Source organism: Periplaneta americana, chromosome 12, assembly GCF_040183065.1.
Source record: "Periplaneta americana isolate PAMFEO1 chromosome 12, P.americana_PAMFEO1_priV1, whole genome shotgun sequence".
Classification (NCBI taxonomy): Eukaryota; Metazoa; Arthropoda; class Insecta; order Blattodea; family Blattidae; genus Periplaneta; species Periplaneta americana.
In genome coordinates this window covers 111604901-111630753 of record NC_091128.1, presented here as the reverse complement: position 1 = coordinate 111630753, position 25853 = coordinate 111604901, and the positions used below count along the sequence as shown (strand labels likewise).

General features: G+C 32.6%; 1 protein-coding gene across 1 annotated transcript; it reads left to right on the top strand.

The window, feature by feature from the left end:
• The first annotated feature begins 606 nt into the window (after positions 1-606).
• On the top strand, positions 607-25769 carry LOC138710831 (heparan-alpha-glucosaminide N-acetyltransferase-like). The gene is made up of 12 exons (XM_069841976.1): positions 607-778; positions 8571-8766; positions 10921-11030; positions 14053-14156; positions 15466-15593; positions 16387-16493; positions 16757-16864; positions 19505-19769; positions 20965-21250; positions 22474-22598; positions 23173-23356; positions 25300-25769. The coding sequence occupies exons 2-12, from the start codon at positions 8623-8625 to the stop codon at positions 25476-25478; spliced, it is 1740 nt and encodes a 579-aa protein (XP_069698077.1). The 5' UTR covers positions 607-778; positions 8571-8622; the 3' UTR covers positions 25479-25769.
• Positions 25770-25853: the final 84 nt, after the last annotated feature.

The following is a 25853-nucleotide window of genomic DNA, read 5'->3' as shown; positions in this document are numbered from 1 at the left end:
TTTTTAAAGAAACTTTTGTTATGTAAAATTTTTCATAAAAATCAATAATAAGCGAGATATTTCGATTTATTTAATTCAGGCCCCCTTATAATCCCCCTTTTAATTAATGTATTTTGAATGCCATATAGCCTAAAATCTAAGTTACAACGAACATAATTTATATTCCAATTTTCATCGAAATCCGTTCATCCATTATCGCGTGAAAAGGGAACAAACATACAGACAGACAGACATACAAACAAAAATTTCAAAAAAGCAATTTTCGGTTTCAGGGTGGTTAATTATATATGTTAACACCAATTATTTTTGGAAAATCGAAAATTACCAGAAAAATTTCGCTTACAGATTTATTATTAGTGTAGATTTAATCTGCACACATCAATCATAGTCTTTTGCTATTTCTTATTTAATTGTAATGCAGTTTGGAGGTACGAAGGTAAAAAAAAAAAGAAGTATTTTGGGGGCACACTAGCAAAAAAATAAGATTGAATACCACTGCAATAGATCATATGAGCTGATTTTCTAGTGTTATTTAGTAACTTTTCCTCACACTAGTTTGGCAATACTGTTTTGTCACTATTCCGTCGATTCCGACGGACCTAACGATTGTAGTAGTTCATCGTACCTCATCTCACACAAGTAAACAAGTGATAGGTCAGTTCGGCAATTTCACTGGTGTGGTGCACTGTGATTTATTACGAAACAGTAGACATTAAGTATTATGATATGGTAATGTCAGCGGATGCAAAATGAAAACTGAATCTACAATACAAGAACTGTAAGTATGTGCATAGAAATAAGTAATTACGTCGCTCGTACAGCTTTACCAAAATGCTTACATTTTATCAACATGACAAAACATTTATCAGTTGGATAATCGATAACCATTTAATTTCACACGATTTCGATCGTATTGTCTGAAACATTAATTTTATTTACGAAACCCCATAAAACATTTACAACATTGCATGTACTCTGTTTAGAATGGAAGGATACGAGGAAATCGAAATCTTGGTTTAATGTTTTGTTCACTTTTGAGTAGTGTGAGTTACTTCCGCAATTGTGCACAGGTGCATATACACAAAGCTATTTGCTGCAGCCTAGTGACGTTTGGAATAGTCATTGTGTTAGGGAATTCATTACGTCCTTGGAACTGTTTGGATTACGATGTGAAACATCCTGGTTTCTTCATTATACTATATTGGGTTACTTTGGAATGTATAACATTGAAGACCTCGGGGGTAAATAGTGATAACTCTCAAAATTGAGATTGACAGTTTTTTTGTTAACAGCCTATAAGCCACATTATCTTTGATATGGTTAAATAACTTCATTATGAAAATATATTAACAAATTACTGAATTATGCTGCTTGAAAAATATGGCAATCCTCTTGTGTTTGCAGTAAAAATTAAAATGTATGCAATTTGTATATGTGGGTTATTGAATTATTTACCCCTAAAGTCTTCAATTACGTACAAACTTAAGATCCATGTTAGATTTGATTTCGACCAATGTACAGTAACTTATAGCCAGAAACCATTGTGTTTCGTAATGTGACAACTTTTATTTAAGTCATAATTATGTTTACTAGGAATTAACAGAAAATGTAGAATTGGAAACTGTTGAGCCATTTAAATTCACTGAAACATTTGAATAATTTTAGCAAAATTCGATAAGTTATCGACAACTTAAAAGTGATACCTGCTGGAGTAAGCATGGCAAGGTAGAGGCAATTTCGGTTATTTAATAATAATAATAATAATAATAATAATAATAATAATAATAATAATAATGTTGTACCAACTAGCAGGTTATTTAACGTCGATGAAATTGGTGATAATGAGGCTGTGTTTCGAAATTCCGAGGATTTTTCATGTGATTATCTTTGCCTTTAATTATTAGAGATGGGGAAAAATGTCGGAAAGTACCCAACCAGGTAATCGGCACATGCGGGAATCGAACTCACGCTCGAACGCAGTCCCGAATCAGCAGTCGAACTCATCTACTGTCTGAGCTATTCTAGTGGCGGTTTAATAAAAGCTACTGTTGAACGTAACGCCTATGTTACGATCATAAGGAATGGGCCCCACTTTATTGAACTCTAGATAGATAGGCCTATATTTTCAGTCTCTTTATTGAGCGAGGATTATTTTTTTTGCCTAAATTTCTAGTTTAGCACCAATCGGATCAAGTTTCTTCTGTTGCGCACACACCTTTTCCCCACATAGTTTTTTTTTTATCCAATGCGAGACCTAGTTACTCTAACTTCCGTAATACAAGTCTTTTGGTTGACAGAAATCGAGATCCACAAAAAGTGACGGTGAAGTATGCTGTGGATTTGGTAGCTTTATGAATAATACGTCTGTTTTCAACAATGTTATAGAACTTTCTTTTGCGAAAGTGTAAGACATTCTATATAAATGATTATAGCCTACTAGTGGCTTGTGCAGCAAATGCTGCAAACTAAGTTCATTAGAAGTTCGAATTAAAATTTTTCAAATTTATTTCCAATGAAGAATACCAGACATTTTGGAAGTTATTAGCGTCCATAATAGTGAATGCTATTTATGCCAAATACTTTTCCTTAAACTTATGCGTCTTCAGTTCTTGAATTTCAATGCGAAAACCCGAAAACGCAAGTAAAATGTTAGGACGTTGTGAGAATTTTTCATGTGGGAGTAATGCAGTAGCTATTTAAGGTCATTGCGGATTATAGGTGAGAGTTAAGAAAATTTCAGGTTCGATTAAACCAAAGAAATATGAAATTAATTTTGATTTAGTTTCAAGACGCAGATAAAATAGGAAACATGAATCATTACTACCTAGGAAAATTAGAGAATCACACATATAAATATGTACATCACATTGCCATTAAATATATGAGAAAGACCCACATCACTGATAGCTATAAAAATATTTCATTTTTAATAACAATAGTGTTATCTTACGTAAGTTTTATAGTTTTCAGTAACATTATATATAGCTGTTATTCAGTAAATTATAGAAATGAAGATCTAATTTAAAATATTCTTTCTCTGCGTCTACTTAGGCCTACATAAAACCTCAAAAGGTTTCACTTTCATATCAATATAGCATTAATGTGTGGCAAATAGGTATACTCACATAATTGTATTAACTATAATAATATTTCATTTTTAATGGTAATAATCTCATTAAACATTCTTAAGCCATTATTTCTCAAAACTGACGACAGATGGATTTTGGAAAATAGGGAAATGAAGTAGGAAAATTGACATTTCACTGAAAAATACTTTTTTTTTCTGAAAAACTTTGGGTTCTAAGCTTCAAAATGAGGAGTCATTTATTAAAATCCGTTCAGCCGTTTTCCCGTAATTTTCATTACCAGTTCAAATTATATATATAGATGATAAAACATTATTGCAGTTAATCACATAATAATGATAGCCTATTCATATTATTTTCATTGTAGTTTTAATATGAAGTTACATTTCATTATGAAATACTGTCTTTATGATAAGTAACATGGAAGAAAACGTATGTAATCATTTTATAGGCTACCATGAATGTGAACAGAAATTGCAGATTGATTACTCACATATTTGTAAAAAAAGAAAGTGAATTTATTTATTGCGGATTGGTTTAAGTTGGTTGGTTACCATTATCTTCATATACATATAATCAACTAAAGACCTTGTTCACCCTACTAGACTAATTCCCTTATCTGAAGAGAGCACTGTAAGGCAGACAGAATTAATTAAATTGATTACATAATGATTGACGAGTATAACTACAAGAGTGGAATTTTCACGTGCGTGAGGAATCACCGTAGATTTTACCTGGACGCCTCCCTTTTGAGATTGAGTTAATTTACTTGCCGTAGGAATATAATATTAATTTCCGCTCTGAAGAAAATCATGCTAAGAATTCTTATCGTCATCGAGAACTATTCAAATGTTTTTGTTTAGCATCGTGTGCATTGGTTCGAATCCTCATGGGGAAAGACTTTTCTCATGAAATTTCGGCCAATGTATGGGACCGGTGCCCACCCAGTATCATGATGAATTTGGGGAGCTATTCTAGATAATGAAATCCGGTTTCGAAAACCTGCTATAACAGCTTGGGGAGGGAGGTCATCGTTCTGATCGCACGTATTCCTGTAATTATTGGATGATCGTTCACATCTGCTGGCATGTAGACATAGGCCAGCAGCCGGCTAGTCGGCTTTGGTCCTTCACGGGCTGTCGTGCTACGGATTATTGATTATTTAATAATCTCACCAGCTCTAATCTCATACTCTTTATACAGTAGGCCTAAATCTTCTTTAGGATATAATTACAGTTTACCTGGATACCGTTAATCCGGATTTCCGGTTTATCCCAATTGTTCAATGTACATAGAGAGCTTGTTTTTGTAGTACGAGTATCTATTGAACTTAATATCCATTTTATTACGCTAGTTTATCACAAATAGACACGTCCAGCACGCAAGTAGGCTTACTTAAGTTGCATGACGTTATACTGATACTGACCAAGATTTGTTTTGTATTTAAGTAAATACAGTAGTTCTGTATTGTGAAATACAATAACATGTATGTCAATTGTCTTATTAGTTGTCTCGATTATCAAGACTTTCGGTCATCGGATCGTGCATGGTTGCGTATGAGCCATAGGCCTAAGTACGCTAATTCAGTATTTCGTGTGGTGTAGAAGAAAATATGTATTTCTTAATTATTTCACTTGATGCAAGCTGTTTTTTCATTGTCGCTATTATGCCGAATGGTGTACTTCATACTACTAAGTTAGTTAATGTAAAGGAATTTCCTAATGTGTTCCGTCATTTCATAGTTTTTTGGCACAACTTCTGTATTTACCATTTATTTTAGTTTCTAAACCTTACATTCTTTTTTATGTGGACAGCAGACAACATTCTTTTCTTTTGTTTTTAAGTCTGAAAAATGTTTGAAGAAATAGTGATATATAAAACCCCTTTAATATTTCGCAACAAAATTTGACTTTTTTGTTACTTTGTTTAACGTTAAAATACATGAAAACAAATCTCTCACATGCAAGCTCGACTTATTTTATATACAGTAGGCTATATAAAGTTATTTAAAACTACTGTAACTTATTCCACCAATCTCAACATCGTGTCTTTTTTCACTCAGTTATTACTAGTATTATTATTACTAACTTTATTATTATCATCTTTATGTGACCTTTTTTTCTTAAGTATTTTGTCCACAAAATATGTATATTTATGTAACGGAACTGTCCCCGAACACGAGCTTTGCCCTTTCGGGGTACTTTAATCTAACGTTTTTATGTATATGTTATTATTAAATAAATCTAAAGCTAAATCTTACTAACATAGTGATGTTGCGGTATTCACTAATTTGTCATCTAAAATTGTGGGTAGAATATAATAGTCCATATAGGCCTAATGCGTGTTTAAATTCAGATGATTAAGGACAATTGCATACTTTAAAATATTGTGAATTACGCAACAATTAACGTAGGATTGACGTTCCTACTACTGTTCAGTGTCAATTGTCTCTAAAGGTGGGAGCCTTAACATCCTGCCACTTGAAGGACATTTCAGAGCCTATAATAAATTGGGATAGCTTTGCTTCCTAGCGACCTAGAAGTCATGAGTTTATGACCAGCTGTTGCTCATTATAGAAGTATACTTGAAAGTTAGTACGTACATAATTTTATTATATACTAGTATCTGTCAATATCTGTAATAATGGAATTCCAACACTTTAACACAGGTAAACTGCGTAATTCAAAACTGCATTATATAAAATAAAAATCGTGTACAAAAACAAAGGTATTTTTTTTTAACAATGTACTGAATATTCTATGTATCGTACTGCAAAAACAAAATGTTTCAGAATTCAACCGAAGAAATTTATCTGGTTATAGAGGGGTTGTAGACAAGCAATTTGAGATTGCGAACCCAGTGTCTCTGACGAAAAATATCTGAGTTAACAGTTAAAGTTCTTTACATACTCATAATCCAGTATTAAAATTAAAATAGGATTATGGAATGGTTTCGGACGGTATTAGAGATTGAATGAAGCCCAAGTGTTAAGAATTAATCAACTATGTTTTCAAAATTTAGTTTTTACAGAACCTGTAAAACTGCCGGCAAATTATGAGACAGTACGCCACTGCGTTCCTTTTTGTTTAATTAATTTTCGTTACTGTATCTATTTCAGATATCGACATGAAGCTGTGGTGTAACGGATAACGCGTGAGACCTCAAGTCAAAGGGTATTTAGCACGTTCGAGCAGGGTGCGAATTAACGGGAGTGATGGGGGGGGGGATTTCCCCTGTTGGAAATATTCATATTAACATCCTTGCCAGGGACAACTTCTATCCCCCCTCAAAAAATATAATTGTTTTAATACGAGTATATATTATAAAGTAATCTAAGAAAATAATATTGATGTATTATTATCACCGGCAAGCTGACATCAATCAATAACTTAAGAATTACATATCTTATCTTAAGCCTGCTCATGGATATAATTATTATTATTATGATCAAGATGCAAGACAAGCAACTCAGTGCGACCAAGCGTTGAGTCGTATCTAATGAGGATAATAATAATAATAATAATAATAATAATAATAATAATAATAATAATAATAATAATTTTATGTATGGTATTGCCTACCTAGGATTCTGTCCCCCTCATCAGAAATCTTAATTCGTACCCTGCGTTCGAGTCCCACTATGGTAGTTTTTTCTTTTCGTAATTCAAACTGGCCCAAAAATATTTCACGATATTACGTACAAGTTTGAATCCACAGACCACTTGTTCCCTTTCTAAAAATACTTACCTAAGACTCCTTCCTCCACAACCCTTGAATTTTATTTTATTTTATTTATTTATTTTTTTTCATGTTTTGATCTTTACTGATCACAATACTCTTTTAATATTTCAGCTAGGCCTAATATTGATGATGATGATGATAATAATAATAATAATAATAATAATAATAATAATAATAATAATAATGATAATAATAATAATAATAATAATAGTCTGAAATACTGGTATGTTTTCGATAATTCCTGGTCGAAATGACAATCTTGCATGTCAATGACGAAAATGATCATGAAGTGCCAAATATTGGTATGATTAGAGTTTATTTATGAACTAGCCGTACCCGTGCGCTCCGCTGCACCCGTCAGAAATAAATATAAAGTAATTACATAATTAAAATAGGACGTTTGATCCAGGGAACATTCGTGTTTGATAGAAGGATAAATCGTTTAATATGTTACTTAATTTAAATTGCATCCAAATAATTAAAATGCGATCATTTTGGTCCAGAGAACACTCATTGGTGCAATGACAATTCCTTTAACATGTTTCTAATTTTTATTACGTGCAACCATAGTTTAATGAACATTGACATCATTTAGATTTAACGTGTATACTTTATTTTACTTGTTATAGGTTTCCATTGAATTATGGTAATAACTTAATTTCAACCCTTGTTTTCTACGTATTCAGTAAATGGCGTTTGGCCCACTATGGTTCTGAACCCTTCAAATAACTTAAATTATATTATATAATATTAAATTACATATATTACATTATATTATATTATATTATATTATATTATATTACATTATATTATATCAGAAGTTACTGTAATAACATTATAGCATTATGTCCATCTAGAGAAACTACACTTTCCAATGGTGAAATAATAATTAATTATACAAATCGGTTAATTTAGCTTCCGATATTACTTCATACAAACACAGAAACATTCTCTGTAGGCTATCTTTCATAGCTTTCGATTGTTGCTGTCCAAGGCCCCTTATAGACGAAGTCATTTGTTTTTTATTTCATTATACGGCCTTAGAGGGCAGTTATTTTAATTTTAAAACTCATTTATCTCATTAAATATCAGTCCTATCAAAATTTTTCAAGGAATAAAACTTATCGCAAATTATTTTTAAAGAAACTTGTGTTATGTAACATTTTTCACAAAAATCAATAATAAGCGAGATATTTCGATTTATTTAATTCAGGCCCCCTTATAACCCCCCTTTTAATTAATGTATTTTGAATGCCATATAGCCTAAAATCTAAGTTACAACGAACATAATTTATATTCCAATTTTCATCGAAATCCGTTCATCCATTATCGCGTGAAAAGGGAACAAACATACAGACAGACAGACAGACATACAAACAAAAATTTCAAAAAAGCAATTTTCGGTTTCAGGGTGGTTAATTATATATGTTAGGACCAATTATTTTTGGAAAATCGAAAATTACCAGAAAGATTTCGGCTACAGATTTATTATTAGCATAGATACTGTCTTGCATAAAAAGATTTGTGGCAGGTTTGGGGATAAGTAGTGCAGTAAGTAAACAGGGTCTGAGGATTGTTTGTGTTTGTGTTTCTGTATGCATGCTTGACTTCAGCCTGGACAACAAAAGCATCTACCAGAGCATGACTGGACCGTGTAGGTTCCACTACACTTTTGACATAGTTATGGTCTTGAAGTGGGGTATGTACTCTATAGTAATCCTTTGTTTTGATCTTGTGTTTCAGTTAAAAATACTTAGCTCATGAAGAGAAATTTCTCATAAGGAAGAGAGACAAAATGAAGGAAGCATTCATAGTGAATGAGAATGAACAATGCAATGGAAGTAAGTCCCAGTTGGGATTAGATCAGGCTTGTTTACAAATCATATCATCGGCACATGATCCGGTAACAGTTTGGTTCCAGTCAGCAGAATGTGATAAGGTACGATAATGTAACATGTTTATTGTGCGACTGTTTTTAGCTATGAGGTAAGCATCATTAATAGATGATTACTCGACCATGTTTCCTTTCACATCTCACTTCCATTTATTAAAATTTCATTTCATATGCCAAGAGCTTCCGAAGCTTTAAACTGCAAATATTTATAAGCTTCAGAAGCTATAAACTGCAAATATTTATATGGATGCGTGCATGTGTGCAAGTGTGAGTGATTGTGAAGATGTGATCGGTATAGGCATTTCCTATATGTGAGTAGTATGTGGGGGTGTAGATGTGAATGTAGTTTGCTTGGTGTTCTTCTTGACTTACAGAAAAGAGGGAGACTTTGAAAGCAAATGTACTGTAATAAATTGTGCTAATTTTGTGGAAGAATTATACAAATGCTAAAAATAAAGCTTGAAGAGACATGTTCCAGTTTTATAATGCTGTAGTACACCACTATCCTCTAAATACAAAATTTTGACCCTAAAAGAATAATAATAATAATAATAATAATAATAATAATAATAATAATAATAATAATAATAATAATAATAATAAATTGTTAGAAATAAAACAATACAGATAGTTAAGTAGGATTTATTCACGCAGATATCCACATACCTGTAAAGTTAATACAATGAAACTTCTGTTAACCGAACCTCTGTCAGCCAAAAACCAATTTAACTGAAATGCGTAAATTGTGTAACTGAATTTTTATAAAGGAATTTAAAATTATACTGTGTACTGTTTTATGAAATACAAAATTTACATACAATATAAATACACTCGTATATTTATTTTTAATTTCAACACTTTAGCCTATGGGCAAAATATCAGAGCAAAGTAGGAGCAGTTCCAAAGACAAGTAGTTGTTGCCACTACATCTTATTATTTACCCAAGTTGGCTAGCACTAAGCAGGAGTGACATTGCTGTCAAAAAAATGCTAACGAAAACCAAAGAGTAGTCACATTTCACTCTGATTCTGCACAACTATAAATTCTTACTCGTTTTTAAAGAATTGAAACACAGACTTGTTCTATCGAAGATTAATTCCTCGGTATCTTTCGTAAGTATCTCTATATCTGAGTAAGATGGAAGTGACATTCATGCTCTTCAAAACATAAAAATAACTGATCAAACTTTAGAATGAATACAATGAAAGTATGGAATACTTTTTTGGACACTTTAGAGAACTGTGCAGTGAAAAGAAAACATAAAAATCTAAAACTGTTAACACTGAAAGGCGTTGCACAGTTCTCTAAAGTGTCAAAAAATTATTCCATAATTTCATTTAATGAACTCCACAATGTGAAATGCAGAATGATTGAATGTAATACTGTACTGTAGTTGTAAGCATGCATCAGCCTCAGTAGCGTAGTTTATATACACTGGCTTTCTGTGCTCGAGGCTGTGGATTCGATCCTGGTCCAGGTCGATGGCATTTAAGTGTGTTTAAATGCGACAGTCTCATGTCAGGAGAATTACTGGCATGTAAAAGAACTCCTGCGAGACAAAATTCTGGCACATCGGTGACACTGATATAACCTCTGCAGTTGTGAGCATCATTAAATAAACCATAATTTAGTAATTTTTTTGTAAGCATGGTTAATATTAACTGTATAGAATTGATTACGCTGTACAGTACTAAAAAAAAGTCAATAAAATTCAGAATTTTCGTGGTGATTCATGAAACACTTTAGTCAATTAAACAGCCACCTGATGAAATTTCCATTTTATACAGTAATTTCAAATGCCTTCTTTAGACAGATTTCACTGTATAAGCCTTACGAGGATGCTATAATCAGATTGTGTCAGGAAAGAGGTGGCTTATTATGGACAATCATTTTTATAATGAGGTCACTTTTAGACTCGCTGACTCAGATTCCAAGCTTGGTTTGCATGCATTCCAAATTTCGTGACAAAAATGAAAATAATGTGAACTTCAATGGTGCACAGATAACCCTCAAACTGGACAATCTGCACATGGATAATCGAGAGTTTGTTGTATATAGTTACCAACATTTGAGAAGTGAGAACAATGGCACTGTAATCAGCATGTTTAATTGTAAAGCTGTATTGAAGTAAGACAACCATAACAGTTTTTGTATTAGTATTCTTTGAGTAATATTGTATTGTATTTCTTATTGTTACAGTGTGATTTCGCAAACATAAGTATAGCTGCAAATGATACTGCATCACTGTTAATAAATACAGCATTTCCTGTAGATTTCTACTTAGAACATAAAAATTCAGAATATTGCACGTAAGTATTAATTTTATGAGTATATCACAGTGATATGGTCTTCAAAATTAATTTAGGCTACATCAAAGTTGAAAAGATGCTTTGAACCTATAAGGAGTAGGAGTTAGTGAAATATTGGATATAATGAACACCACTTTAACGAAGTTTTTCAGTTCACTGGGGGCGAGGGGGGGAGAGTTGTAATCCCTGTCCATAGCTCCACAAAGTGCAATGTCAAATAATTTCGTGTGTATGAATGCCAATATTGCGAAAATTTCGTTAGAACAAAAAAAAAGTCCTTTCTTCAAAATATGACCAAATGAATCAATTTATTTCTGCATTACATAACTCTGCAACAACAACTGGCTCTCTTCTGACAAGGGAAAACTTTTACAGTCTGTACAAAAGAAACCAAATGACCTGGAAATGTACAAAAACTTGCCCAGACATGTTCAAACATTTTTAACAAGAGCCAGAACAGGTCACATTGTCACACAATTGTACCTATACCAATTTCACATTTCTGAAAATCCCACTTGTCTGTGGTGTAATAATCATGATGAAGATCTGGAACACACTCTTTTATACTGCCCATCCATAAACCACAAAAGAAGTAAATTAAAATCATCAGTACCAGTTGCAGAAGAGACAGCCCTGCAGTATATATTGACTACACCCCAACTCTGGCTACTAGCAACAGGCTTCTATAATGAACACTGATCAAAATGCCCTCATCTCTCGTGAAAAACAACTGAATAGACTACAGTGAATTATAGTGGACTTTATGTTGTCAGCAAACATCTGGATACATTAAGAAGATTGATTTACATAACTCTGCAGATGCATATTGTAGCCTAATTCATTGAGCAGGTTGTTCACATCTTCCCTCCTAACAGTACTTCTTTGCCTAGGCCACTATTCTAATTGGGCCTCTTCAGTCACAAATGGAATTGTACTAATCCACCACAAATATACATAATATATCTATAGTAAGCTTTTGTATTTTACCCATGTACTGAAGAAGACTAAATGTGCTGTTAAAAGATAAAACAGGTTTTTTTAATGCACTAGACATTTAGCATCTTGTGAGACAAACTTAAATCAGCTTTATTATTTGAAATGTTGTTGTTGTTGTTTTCTAATGCCAGGTGTTTGACAAAGTCATTTGACCTCTTGTACTCCAATATTTTTCAAATATAGTCATGGTCAGCCACTGAAGCACAGATTTTGAGGTGTTCTTAATCCATTTCTTGATTTGAGTTGCACAATGGACAGTTAGGGGACTGATATATTCCAATTCTATGCAGGTGCTTGGCCAAACAGTCATGGCCTGTTGCCAATCTAAATGCAGCTGCAGACGATTTGCGTGGTAAATCTGGAATCAACTGTGGATTATGATGCAGAGAGTTCCATTTTTTCCTTCAGATTGTGTTATCAAATTTTGTTTGTTGAAGTCTAAGTATGTAGATTTAATAAATCTTTTCACAGAGTAATAGGTAGATTTAGTAACAGGTCTGTAAGTAGCAGTGCTGCCCTTCTTTGCTAAAGCCTCCGCATTCTCGTTTCCCAGGATTCCACGATGGGATGGTATCCATTGGAATACAATTCTTTTATTGAGTGTTATTAATTGAGAGAGCATTTTAGTTATTTCTGCTGTTTGAGATGAAGTTATTTGAAATGTACTGTACCCACTGTCTCATGAAATTCTGATTAACCGGAATTTCAGTGTGCAGAGAGTATCCTTAGGTAAAATATGTCAACACAATAATGGAGAGAAAATGTAAACAGATCCCTTTAAATTTTAAAAGAAGTAGACAAAGATTAGGAAGAAGTCTGCAGTAGCAAAGAAATATTCAATCATTGCATCTATACTTTCAACATTCATTATTGTATTGCATGGTATGAATGTTTTTATTTTTATGTTATGTTGCATTTCCTCAGTTTAACGAAATTTCAATATGACGAAAATAATTTTACTGTCCCCAGAATTTCGTTATACCGACATTTGACCATATTTTAAGTACAGTAGAACTTGGTTATAGTGACCTCATTTTGTGCGACACCTCGCCTATAACGTCAAATATTCTGTGGTCCCAACTAATTCCCCATAACACATATCCTTCTCTACCTTGCTTAATGCGACGAACGTATATGCGTCTACCTTGCATATAACGTCATTTTCAACCTCAGTTTGGAATACAATTTTCTAAGAACCAAAGTATTTTAAGAAATATTTTGCTGAAATCTGACAAATCCTTTACTGTCCCCTTCTATCATAGACCTCTGGAATGCAGGCAGATTCCCCATCCCATTGTAACCTGCCCGAATTCATGCGGTATTAATGGTACCTGCATGCGGTCAGTTTCGACAGGAAGTTTTCACTAAGTGCACGCATTTTAACGCAGTATGGCCACTAAAAGAAGTGAGTGACACTTTAGAAGCCATTAGAATTGTGAACATTTCTATGAAGCTAGAGAAGGGCGTATGAAGCTAGGAGAAGGAGCAGTGAAATTGCAGCTGAAATAATGAACGTAGAATGTAATTTAGAAAATGTATATTGGGCAAGTAGGAGACAACAGAGTAAAATGACTGATTACTTCACTCCTCAGTAAATAAGTTTGGTGAGTAATGAACAAACTGTTTTAATACAGAATACTGTATTTATAATTGTACATGTATTTTATTGTGTTCATTGTATGCTTAAAAGTGAATACATAAATCTAAAATAAGTCTAATTATGTTAATTATTTTTCATTTTCCACCTCACTAGACTGAAAATATGAATCTTGGTTACTACGACACTTGTTTATAACAACATAATTGTCAAGGTCCCTTGGATGTCGTTATAACCAAGTTGTACTGTATTCCTAAAATCTTATGGTATAATTTCCACTAAGTTATTCATTGTTTTATGAACCAAATGACTCAAGTTTTCATAGAGTATTTGGAAATATAATTGCTAATGAATTATCACAACCATTACAGTTCATTAAGTAATTCCATACATGTAAATATGAAATGTGAATTAATTTTATTATTTCAGTGAATTATACAGCTTCGAAGAACATGGAGTATATGGTTGGAATGTCTCAGAGAATACCTGCTCAAAAATTTATACCATCCAGGAGCCAGATAAAACTTACATATGTATGTATAAAGCCTATAATTGTTACCATTAATCTAACATGACAATTTTATGCTTTAATTTGGTTATTCAATTATTCAACTCATCATTGTACTCATAGATCTAATTCAGAAAATGTGGTTCCCATCAGATTTTGTAGTAATAATTTTTATGGTAAAATATCTTTAGTACACATGTTAAATTACTTTCTTTCATTGTGACATTTAAAGACATTTATAATTAATAAATATGGTTCATCTAGACACAATTAATTTTAATATAATTAATTCGTGGAGTTTTGTAGAGAAAAGAACTTCTAATTTGATGTACTGTCTAGTCATATGTAAACGTAATTCATTGGTATCATTGCTAAACAGTTTAAAGTTAAATGTGATGGTCAATGCATTGTTTACATATTTGATAATTCTCTCTGTAGAGGTGTTTTTATTGGATTACTATAATACAACTGTTACACAAAGTATCTGTATCTGTTTCCTGTCATTGCACTGTTTCTCATATCAATTTCCTGTTTTCAGTGATAAACTTTTCAGCATAAAATTTCCGCTCTGAATTTAATTAAGAGTAATATATTACAGTACATTCCAACACATTTTGTTCAGTTATATCCTATACTACCATCACCTTCACTACCCCTAAAACTACAATATACACACAGATCTCCACAGCAGATAGAGAAATATGAAAAATTAGCTGTCCATACTAACTGTAAGAGTGTAAAAACTTACTTTGAATGTTACACTAAGAAACAGTGGTGCAGACTTAGAGTAGCCCAGTCATCATCCTGTGAACACCAACCCGGTCATGTGACATGCGAGATAAGCCCGTGCATTCAATGTACTTCGCCATTTAATTGAGTACTGACTACTCAAGGTCAGGGGCTTTTCGGTAATCTTTTATTTAAGCTTTAATTTCTTTACTTTACAGTTACAATAAAGAGCTAATATTTTTTATTTTTCTCTGTGCTGTACAGATATAACAATGTGCACAGTTTGAGGGTAGGTTTCTACATAAGCTCATTAACAATTCCTTTGTGAGTAAAAGCAATGATTAATGATTATATTTTTCAGTTTTATATTTGTAAACAAAATAATTATGATACTGATAATCTTTTTTTTCAAGTATTAGGTCTTGCTTTCCTAGAACAATGAAAGAAAGTTATAAATATGTTCATGAAAGTTGAATTGTTTTATTAATAATTATATTCTGGCAACATCGTTTCATTTGTGTAAACAAGAACCTGATCACAAATTATTATCTTGTTCAGTCACTTATATATTTCTTTCAGTTAATGCATAATATTTTAATTTCCAGCAATACTGGTTGCATTTATGGTCTTTCTGGCCGTCCTAGTGTTTTGGAACTTTGTGAAATGTATATATAACTCAGAATGGATAACTCAGCTTAGAGCACGAAGTGTTCCATTATCAGAATTGGAGAGTGTAAGTATGGATATTTTGTTACATTCATTTGTACATTGAATTTCTTGTCTCTCTTTACTGAATTAAAAGAATAAATTGAGGCACTGACATGGGAAAGCATGTAAGTTACAAAAAACGAAATTTTACAGGACAAGCAAAAAACGTTTGTGGGTCTGTTACAAAGGACGTTACTTAACGCTAACGCCATATTTGATGAGCTGCTGAACAGTTTCTGCTAGCAACATACTGGCTTTACCATGCCACTGGTGTAGGTTCGTACTATCTTATCTGTGAAAAAACGGATTTTCGATTTTTTGTGACTTCCATGCCTTCCCATGTCAATGTCTCATTTATTGGCAGCAAAAGGAGATGCTGATATTGTCTATCCTAATTACTACTTGCTGATATTGTCTATCCTAAATTACTACTTTCCTCAACTGATACTATTGTTTGAGAGAAGGATAGACAAACTGTTTGCTGATGTGATCGTAAAATTTCGTATTACGATACAGTAAATTTTAATAATGAATGATAAGAATAAACACTAAAAAACAACTTGATCCAATATTTTTCCCTATCTTTTGCCAGTCCGCAAGTATCAGAAGTTTGAGAAACTCTAATTTAGAGTGTCCTTTTTGTGTAGCATTAATTTTAAATGACGATATTGATTTTGATCCTTGCTAGATAAATGGTTGTGACACTCTTAGTATACTACGTACATTATTACATATAAAGGCACTCCTCTTCTGCCATAGAACTCTGCAAACAATAGTACTGTTTTAACTCATATGGTCTATTTGTTTTCCGTGTTCAGGATTTGGGAAGTCCTAGTCCGACAGATGCTCCGCCATTAATAAGGTCGGAGGTTGTGACTGTTATGAGATCAAAAGGTCGAGTCAAGTCCTTGGATGTTTTTAGAGGGTAAGAGTGTGAACATTTGAATGATAGACTAAGCAAAGTAAAAGCATTGTACTGCACTTGCATAGTCATAAATCAGATCTGCTAATGAGTTGCAGTTAATAGAGAATAGTAAGCATTGGTCTACAATATTTCAAGATAAGTAGTTCCTTAATGAATCGTTATTTTAAAGAAAGGACAGCAATTTTCATGCAGAAACTCAAATGGAATTTATTTGGTATAATTGAAATATATTCATTTGTTAATCAAGGAATATTTCCTTTCAGACTTTCAATTTCAGTCATGATATTTGTGAACTATGGTGGTGGTCAGTACTGGTTTTTCAAACACTCTCCCTGGAATGGCTTGACTGTTGCTGATTTGGTTTTCCCATGGTAAGTCTATTTTCTTTTCTAGAAACATTGACATGATATGTAAATTATATAAAATAATTAATGTGAAGTTAGAAAATATAATTTGGTAATACAGTCAGATATTTTTAATGCGAACTCGGAAAGAAAAAAGTCGAATTATCGAACTAACTAAGTTAACATACTTGGACATTACAAGGAAACAACACAATGCTACTGTATTGTATTAACATACAAAGTGTAATGTTACTAAGATTTTGAAACGTTGACTCTCCACATAGTGCCATGTGATGAAGGTTTTGAAAGTGAAAGAGGTGTAGCAAGTATACTGCAGTTATTTCTGTAAACAAGAGTACTGAACAATCTATTTTTCTTTTCTTTTATGCACCTGTCAATCACTGAAACATGGAATAAGTGAAATTCTTAATGGTTCCATATAATGTGAATTCTATAAAAGATCTGTACATGATCAGTTCCTTCTGTAACAGTTAAATTCTTGGCCAAACAAGAAAAATTGCTGTTTCTCTTTACCAGCCATTATAATTCAATTTGGAATTATCTAAATCAGGCCTGCACAAATAGCGCTCGGAAGAGCTGTGTTTTCTATTCATCAAAATGGAGAGGAAGATACGTCAGAATGACATAGACTTGCTATAGGTAGAGGAGTGGGAAACGACCACTCAGTTATCTAGTGGAGTGCAGTGTGTAGGCCTATTCTCAGTAACTGTTTCACGTTGCTTGCCTACTGCTACAGTACTGTATGGAGGAATCTAAAAGACGGAACATAACATTTAACATTTACAACTCGAACTTATTGATCTTCAGTGTGACCTAAGGACTAAAGATCGTTTGAATAATACTACTAGCCTGATTGAGTTTTACAAGACTAAACATTAGCAATAATATCTACGACTACACAGGCTGGCTGTGAAAATGATTGCTATGTTTGGCTCAACATTTATATTTTGTGAGCAACTGTTTTCTATAATCAACTTTAATAAAGGCAGACATCGAACATCTGTAACTCATGTTTCATTATGATCAGTAGGCTACTGTTCCTTTCAGCTGCCAACAGCATAAAACCTCGTTTTGATGTACTGATAAATAAAAATATAACAAAATGATATTGTACATTTAAGGAGCTATAGAATTTCTATTACTTCTGTACAATAAATATTCCTTTATTAATTAATAATAGTCCAAGATAGTTTTGCAAACACTGAACGGTAATTCATTTCATAAGCACTCGTAACAGTACTTCCTTTTGTGTTTATTTTGTACGAGATCACCCCTTCTTCCAGTCCACCCTTATACAGAGCGCAGCTAATATCTGCATTCCGCTCATGAGCTGTGAGCCGGCTCGGAGAGCGCAAACCTTGTGCAGGCCTGATCTAAATGTTTCCTTTGTAAATTCGAATTAAATATTACATTTTAAATTAATAATTTAAATATGAATATGAAGAGAAGTTACAGCTGGTTCAAATTACTCAATAGTGATTCGAAGTATACAATGTCGAATTAAAGATTGTTTATATGATACAGTGCTTCATTAAATCTCTTTCTAACTACAGAGATAATGATAGGAGAATAAGGGAATAATGATAGAATGAAAATACCAAGGGAAACTGAATTACTTGGAAAAAAACCAGTCTCAAATATACTGCCTATCACAAACTTCACAGGAGATATACAGAATCGAACTTATATCCTTTTTGATAAGAAGCCTCTAGCATACTGAGCGATAGCTGAAACTGTTCGATAAGATATTTACAGATAGTAAAAAATATATAGCAACACATTAATGGAGCCCAGATTTATATGCACTATATAATAGTATTGTTACTTAGTATATTTAACCACGCCCCTATATGCATCTGATATCAGTGATATCAGATATTTCTGGATACTTAGCTTTGGTGTGGAAAACATTGAATATTATGATAAAACAAATTTAAGTGCAGTGTCTCTTATAACCACTGTAATGGTAACTTGCACGTGTAATAATTGCAATAATTTTCAATAAATATATTAATCAATTTTAAAAATAATTTATATATAAAGTACTGGTATTAGGATATCTAATCCTAGTTTAAAATTAAATATTTCATAATTTTAAACCAAATAAAGTTATAATGCCAATTAGTGTGGGGTATGTATGATCAGCATGATGTTCCCTCCAGCTGTTATAGCTGGTTTTGGATACCGGATTTACTATCTAGTGTAGTTCCCCAAATTCATCACTGACTGAAATTTCATGAGAAAATTCCTTCCCCATCAGGATTCGAACCAACTCTCATTCCATAATGCGAGTCCAGGCATGATACCTTAGACCACGATGCTACGGCATCTTATAAGCAAGGGAGATAACTAACATGACTGAATTTTGTTTATTGTGAGAAATGGCCAGTAAATTCTGCTTATAGCTTGTAATTTAAGGGCTGGATTCTTTTATGCTATGAATTCGTAACATAGGACCCCTAGCTTAGTTTTTTCTTCCACATTAATGAATTACATTTAAAAACCAACTATTTTTGGCTGAATTGTAATCTGTAAACCTCTGATCGAATGACGAACATATTAACCACTTGAAGATGTGTTACAAATTTCGATTTTCGTTACAGCTAAACTGGGACTAACCATTGTATAATGTGAACTGATTTGCAGGTTCCTCTGGATTATGGGTGCAAGCATAGCCATCTCCCTTCGCTCACAACTACGTAGTTCTCTCTCACGAAAACGCCTCTTCATGCGGGTCTTGCAAAGATCTGTAATTCTCATCGCACTTGGTGTAATTCTTAACACCAGTGGGCGCAAGAAACACAATATTGCAACTCTGAGACTTCCTGGAGTGCTGCAGAGAATAGGAGTTTCTTATTTCGTTGTTGCATCCATTGAAACTGTGTTTATGAAGCCCCAAGGTTCCTTCCAGGTAATATTATAGAAAGTAATGTTAAAATTGTTGCTCTAGTTCTTATTGATGCTCTATATAAAATTCGCAATTCTTAGAAAATCATATAAATGTAAAATTGTAACTTAAGGGTAGCAGTATATTTTCGTTAGTTTAGAACAGAGGTTTTAAGGGTTCTTCAAATTCACCTATAGTGCAATCTTTCCTAAAGCATGGTAAGTTTACCACAAGAGATTCATTAAATTCTTCAGAGAGTACAAAGTACTTTTTGGCACAGTGATATCATGGATTAATGCAGTTTTAGTCTGTAATTAATTTTGCTGTAACTAAAAGTCATATGTTCTTTTCTAGTTCATACTATTAGTTGGGTTTTCTGAGCTTGTAAATCTCAAAGCAAGAATACGGAATCTTTATATAAATATAACAAATACAGAGCCAAATTTCACCAATCTAACATCTTCCCAGGTTAAACAGTTTCATTTGTCTTGTTAAACTTTGTTATTGTTAACATTAAATTCATAATTAAAAAACAAATATTTCATATCTTCATAAATATTGATATTAGATGAAACATTATCATAAATCCTTCTAAATAATTGTCTCGATATAGTACGCAGGTATTGTTGAAATTTGGGACACATTGTTACAATGCATTAAAAGTCGTTATGTCCTTACTGTAAAAAAAGATGTGAAATTTTTGCCACCAAAAATACTAGATTAATGTTATTTCAGTTCCTATTTTAGATATTATTATTTAAAGTAATTTCAACATTTATATTAATTTCACTTTTGTTACATTTATGATACCATTCATACTATGGAATATTAGAAAAGTTGTCTTAAACATGACTAAGAAATACATATTATAATGAGTACTTAAAATCATGGAGGTTCACTCAGCCTCCTATAAAATTTAGTACCGGGGGTAAAAGGCGGTCAGAGCGTGGTGCCGACCACACCACCTCATTCTAGTGCCGAGGTCATGGAAAGCATGGTGCTCTACCTCCATGCCCCCCAAGTGCCTTCATGGCATGTTACGGGGATACCTTTACCTTTTTACCTTTTACTTAAAATCATGCTTAAAATTGAGACATGAACATTAACAGCCTTTTTTTTTTTGTTTTGTAAGCTTTATAAGCATCAAATATTATAAGAATAGCTTTAAATAATGACTTAATGACTAGAAGAAATCACCTTTTGTTTTCTTTCTTTCCAGTACGGACGATGGTTGGTGATTCAAGACATACTGGACAGCTGGATTCAGTGGCTGGTAGTGCTTTGTCTTACTGCACTACAGGTTTTGTTGACCTTCCTACTGCCTGTTCCTGATTGCCCCACAGGTTATCTGGGACCTGGTGGTTTACATAACCATAGTTTAAACTTCAATTGCACTGGAGGAGCTGCTGGGTATATTGACAGAATGGTGTTTGGACAGGAACACATTTATAAGAATCCAACATGCAAATCCATTTATCAGACTGTGATGCCGTATGATCCTGAAGGTATGAAGAATTCTTAAGAGTTCTAGTTAGAAAATACTAACATAAGCATTTGATTCCGAACATAGGATTTCTTTTCTCTTCCCCCTCCCTCCATTTTTTAAATCACACTTTGTTTTATCTATTGAGAGAGACAATTGGAACAAAAGAATAGTAATTGTATTTGTGTATAATGAGCTTTGTGGGCTGAGACTCAACCAGAGTATTTTTTGGATATTGTTCATTAAACTTAAAAATATCTCAAAATTGTTTTGTATGATCAGAACAGAGAACACTGCCCACAGAGATTCTGAAGCTTTTGAAATTACGATTTCAACACTTCAATTAAGTCTGTCCTTTTGAAGTGTAATAGACCCAATAAAACTCAGGGCTAACATAACACACGACTAGGCCTGTTCTTATTCTAAGCAAACACCTAACTGAAGATCTGGTGTAGTGCACTTATTGCCCTTTGTGTTTAGAGTGGCCCAATATTTATACTCTCGAGGAAGTGGATGTTGGTTTTGGTGTTCAGGTGCTCATTCCCAGACATTTATTTATATGTATACAACATATCTTTTGAATATTTCATCTTTGCCAACTGGGGACATTCCTTGTAGGAAGCAAACATATCCAAAACAAAAATGTTGAAACAGCAGAAAATGAATTTTAGTACAAAGCAACTAGAGGTAGAATTACATTACTCAAATAATAATTAATTTTTAAATTTAACATTTTCATAGTTTGTATACAGCATGTGATAAACTTCTTTTTGTAGGAAATATTTGACAAATTAAATAAGAAAAATAGCATGGTAATTATATTTTAGAGATTAAATTAGTTTAGGATTGGATTAGATCATGATTTGTATTAGATTTAAATTAGTCTCTCGCTATTTATACATTTACTAATAACTAGTAACATTCTTACCTCATATCTGTTCCTTGACAAGTTCCAGTACCTTCATACCAATGTTAGGATTGTGTACTTCCCTTGGAGAATGGATCTTCTATCTAGAGAACCTCAGTCTGAAGCTCGCAATGTCTTCTTCCTCCTTACAATTTTGAAAATATCAATTATTATATAAGCATACGAGTCGCAAATTCGAACTCTCAAGTCCGGTTATTAGCCCAAGATATAGATTAGTAAATTTTATATTTAGGAAGTCTATGAATTTATTTTTAAAATCATTAGTATGTTACAATACCTGTATGTACTAAGAAATTATTACTGTTTGTATTTTACAGGTCTTCTGGGTACACTCACGTCCATCCTTATGGTATATTTAGGTGTACAAGCAGGCAGAATTATTTTGTTTTACCATTATACATTTTCACGACTCGTCAGATGGACAGTGTGGGCTGCATTTGTGGTTTGTATAAAATATCTTTAATATTTATAACTAACTTACTTATTACATAGGACTTGTAGAAGATTAATTTTATTTTATTCAAACAAAGGAATAGCATATAGTTTATGTGCATTTATTATTTTTATCACTATCACCACCATCCTCATTGTTACAAGATGTAAAGTGGGTAAATCATGTGTGTATGTGGTAATGTTCATATATTTAAAGACATAAATTAGTTATACATTAACATTTCAGTTATAGCTACATTTAAAAATGTGATTATTTACTTTCATAATTGCTTTCTTAAGTTTGAAACTGAATGAAAAGTCACATGGATAGTCCTGAATTAATATAGTAATAGTATGGGGAGATGACAGCGATGTTAATGTTGAGCCCATGACAGTTCATATACAGGGTGAACCATAAGTAATGTCATTAAATGTCAATTATCAAATGAAACATTTCATATAAAATAATTTTTATTTCGAAAAAGAAGCAAAAACCAGCAAAATTGTATTAAACTTTTTTTGTTTGAAATATCTAAAAAAATAAGTCTTGGTTCCATGTTTGCTAATTTGCGATTTTGTCACAGGGAATTATTGCTGGAGTGCTGTGCAATTTCTCAAAGAATGATGGAGTGATTCCAGTGAACAAGAACTTGTGGTCACTTTCGTATGTACTTGCTCTTGCAAGTATGGCTTTCTTGCTCCAGAGTGTGTTATACCTTGTTGTAGATGCTAAACGTTGGTGGGCTGGCAGTCCTTTGCATTATGCAGGTGAGTGGTAATGAATATCAAAGGTTTGACGTAGTGTACCATATTTGCCAGCATATAAGACGCACTTTTTTTCTTCGAAAATTGGTCTGCAAAAACGGTGTATCTTATATGCCAATGTTCAATTTTTTGTTGCTGCCATTTCCGAAAATTTTCTCTGTTCCAAGTTAAACTCTACAGGTATTCCTTTTTCGCTGCCTTGCAGTGCTTGAGAGCATTCCAGTTTCAGAGAGTTCAGAGGATGCGCATGCGCCCTTATTCATGATCACATCCTGTTCATTTAAACTTCCCCATTTTTGACGTGATTGTTGTGATTGCTGATAAATTTCTGCTGTTAATCTTTTTTCACTTCTTTGAAAATTGTGGCTGAAAAAGTCGGTATTGCTACATTATTGCATGCAAGCTACGTGTGATTGCATATGCTAAGGAACATGGTAACAGGGCTGCAGAAAGGCATTTCGGGCCACCCCCAACTGAGAAAATGATAAGAACTTGACAGAAACAAGAAGAGGATTTAAAAAAGAAAAGCGACTCATAGTAAACATTAACCTATGAAGTGGAACTGCAAAATGGCCAGAACGTGAAGCAGAAGTGAATACATGGATTTTAAATTTTGCTTGAATTGCAGTCAATTTATTAAGTGATAAAGTGGTTTTCCTAAAATATGTGTACAAAAATGGGGGTGCGTCTAATAGGCTGATGCGTCTTATACACTGGGAAATACGGTAATTTAAAAACGTTTTAACAATGTTCATATGATAGTATTGAAATTCATATTTGATATGGATGGTATATTTTATATTTGCTTTAAATTAAATTAAATGGTTAGTGGAAAATGATGACATCATCATCATGACTAATGTGAAGAGAGGAACATGAAACATTCTACAATAGCCAACATTCAGTAAACAAGTTTCCTCTAAAACTCTCAAAATTCCCCCCTGTTTGGGAACCACTGGTTTAGATTATATGGGTGTGCTACAAGATTTTAAATTACACCTTTAATGTACCACATGTTGAAAAACGCTGGTTTACAGAAATAACATCTTTAATGCTCTGTTTTTACTGTACTGACGAGAAAGGAATGTGCCTAGAATCTCATTATAAACACTAATCTCTATTATTACATAACATACAGATCACTGTTAAAACATATTTCCGTAAATACATATAAATATTAGAAATGATTATGATATACAAATAGCTATTTTATGTGAATTTGTTCAAAATTGATGACACTTTTTTTTTTTTTTTTTTTTTTTTTTTTACAAATTTCTGATTACAAACCTAGTAACTTTTTGTTCTAAAGTTGACTCCTTCAACTAGTGGAGGATATAATTTTAATTTACATAAATATCCATTTTTCCGTAAGTTTATTTTTCTTGATTCAACACCAACCTTTTTACTTAAACTATAGCTTACAATTTATAAAATAAGTTAGGTGTCATACTTTTTTGGTATTATAAAGAATATCTTTTGAATGATAGTTGAAGTATATAAATGGAAATATTTTCAATTCGAATTGTAGTAAAATGTACTGTATAAGACATGTCTCACCTTCATGATACTTTTTTTTTCTATTATGGAAAAACCTGCACATTAAATTTAAAAAGAAAAACTGGTCTATGAGTTCGCATTTTCTTCTATTTCTTTGTGTTATGTGTTTGATTTTGTCAATATGGATAACATCTTGAGTACCAGCAGCATAATGAATTTTTATGATGAACAATATTATAAGTTATTTTTGCGCTGTTTATTCTTAATTTAAAACACAATGTGTTGACTAGCCAGAGCAAAACGACAGCACCAACTTTCCTTTAGTCCCCTGGGGCTTTTCAGCAAAAGACGACCTTGATCATCGTCAACTTTAAAGTATTAAGCTTTAGAAGTTGTTTTTTTGTTGTTAGAAATTTCAGTGATTAATTAAATATTAATTTTCATTCCAGGGATGAACTCAATTGTACTGTACATCGGACATGAAGTTACCAGACAGATGTTTCCGTGGAGCTGGCAGCCATTTTACCACACCCATGGAGAATACCTGGCGATGAATTTGTGGGGGACAGCATTATGGATGTTCATTGCATTTGTTCTCTTCAAGAAAGGTGTTTTCATAACAGTGTGAAGAACAAAATAATAATGTGCGAGACACTTTACTTCAATTTGAAATAATGTTAGTTTGTAAATTAGGTTTTGTATTAATTTTACAGACTGATAAATGCGTGTTTTCATAATGTATATTTTTTGTAAAGGGAAGTACCTTTCTTATTTTTACATGTGATACAGTATTTTTAAGTAATTTAAAGAGATAATGTGTATATGAATGTGTAGTGTAGATCATAATGTGTACTTGAATGTAAACTGTTAGTGGTGGATGTAATATTAAGTTCGTATTTATTAAACTCATAATATCTTACTTTCGTCTTGTCTGTAGAACACTCTTACAGTGGGACGAATTTCTGTTCTAGTTTCAAATGTGAACATACTGAAATTATATCCT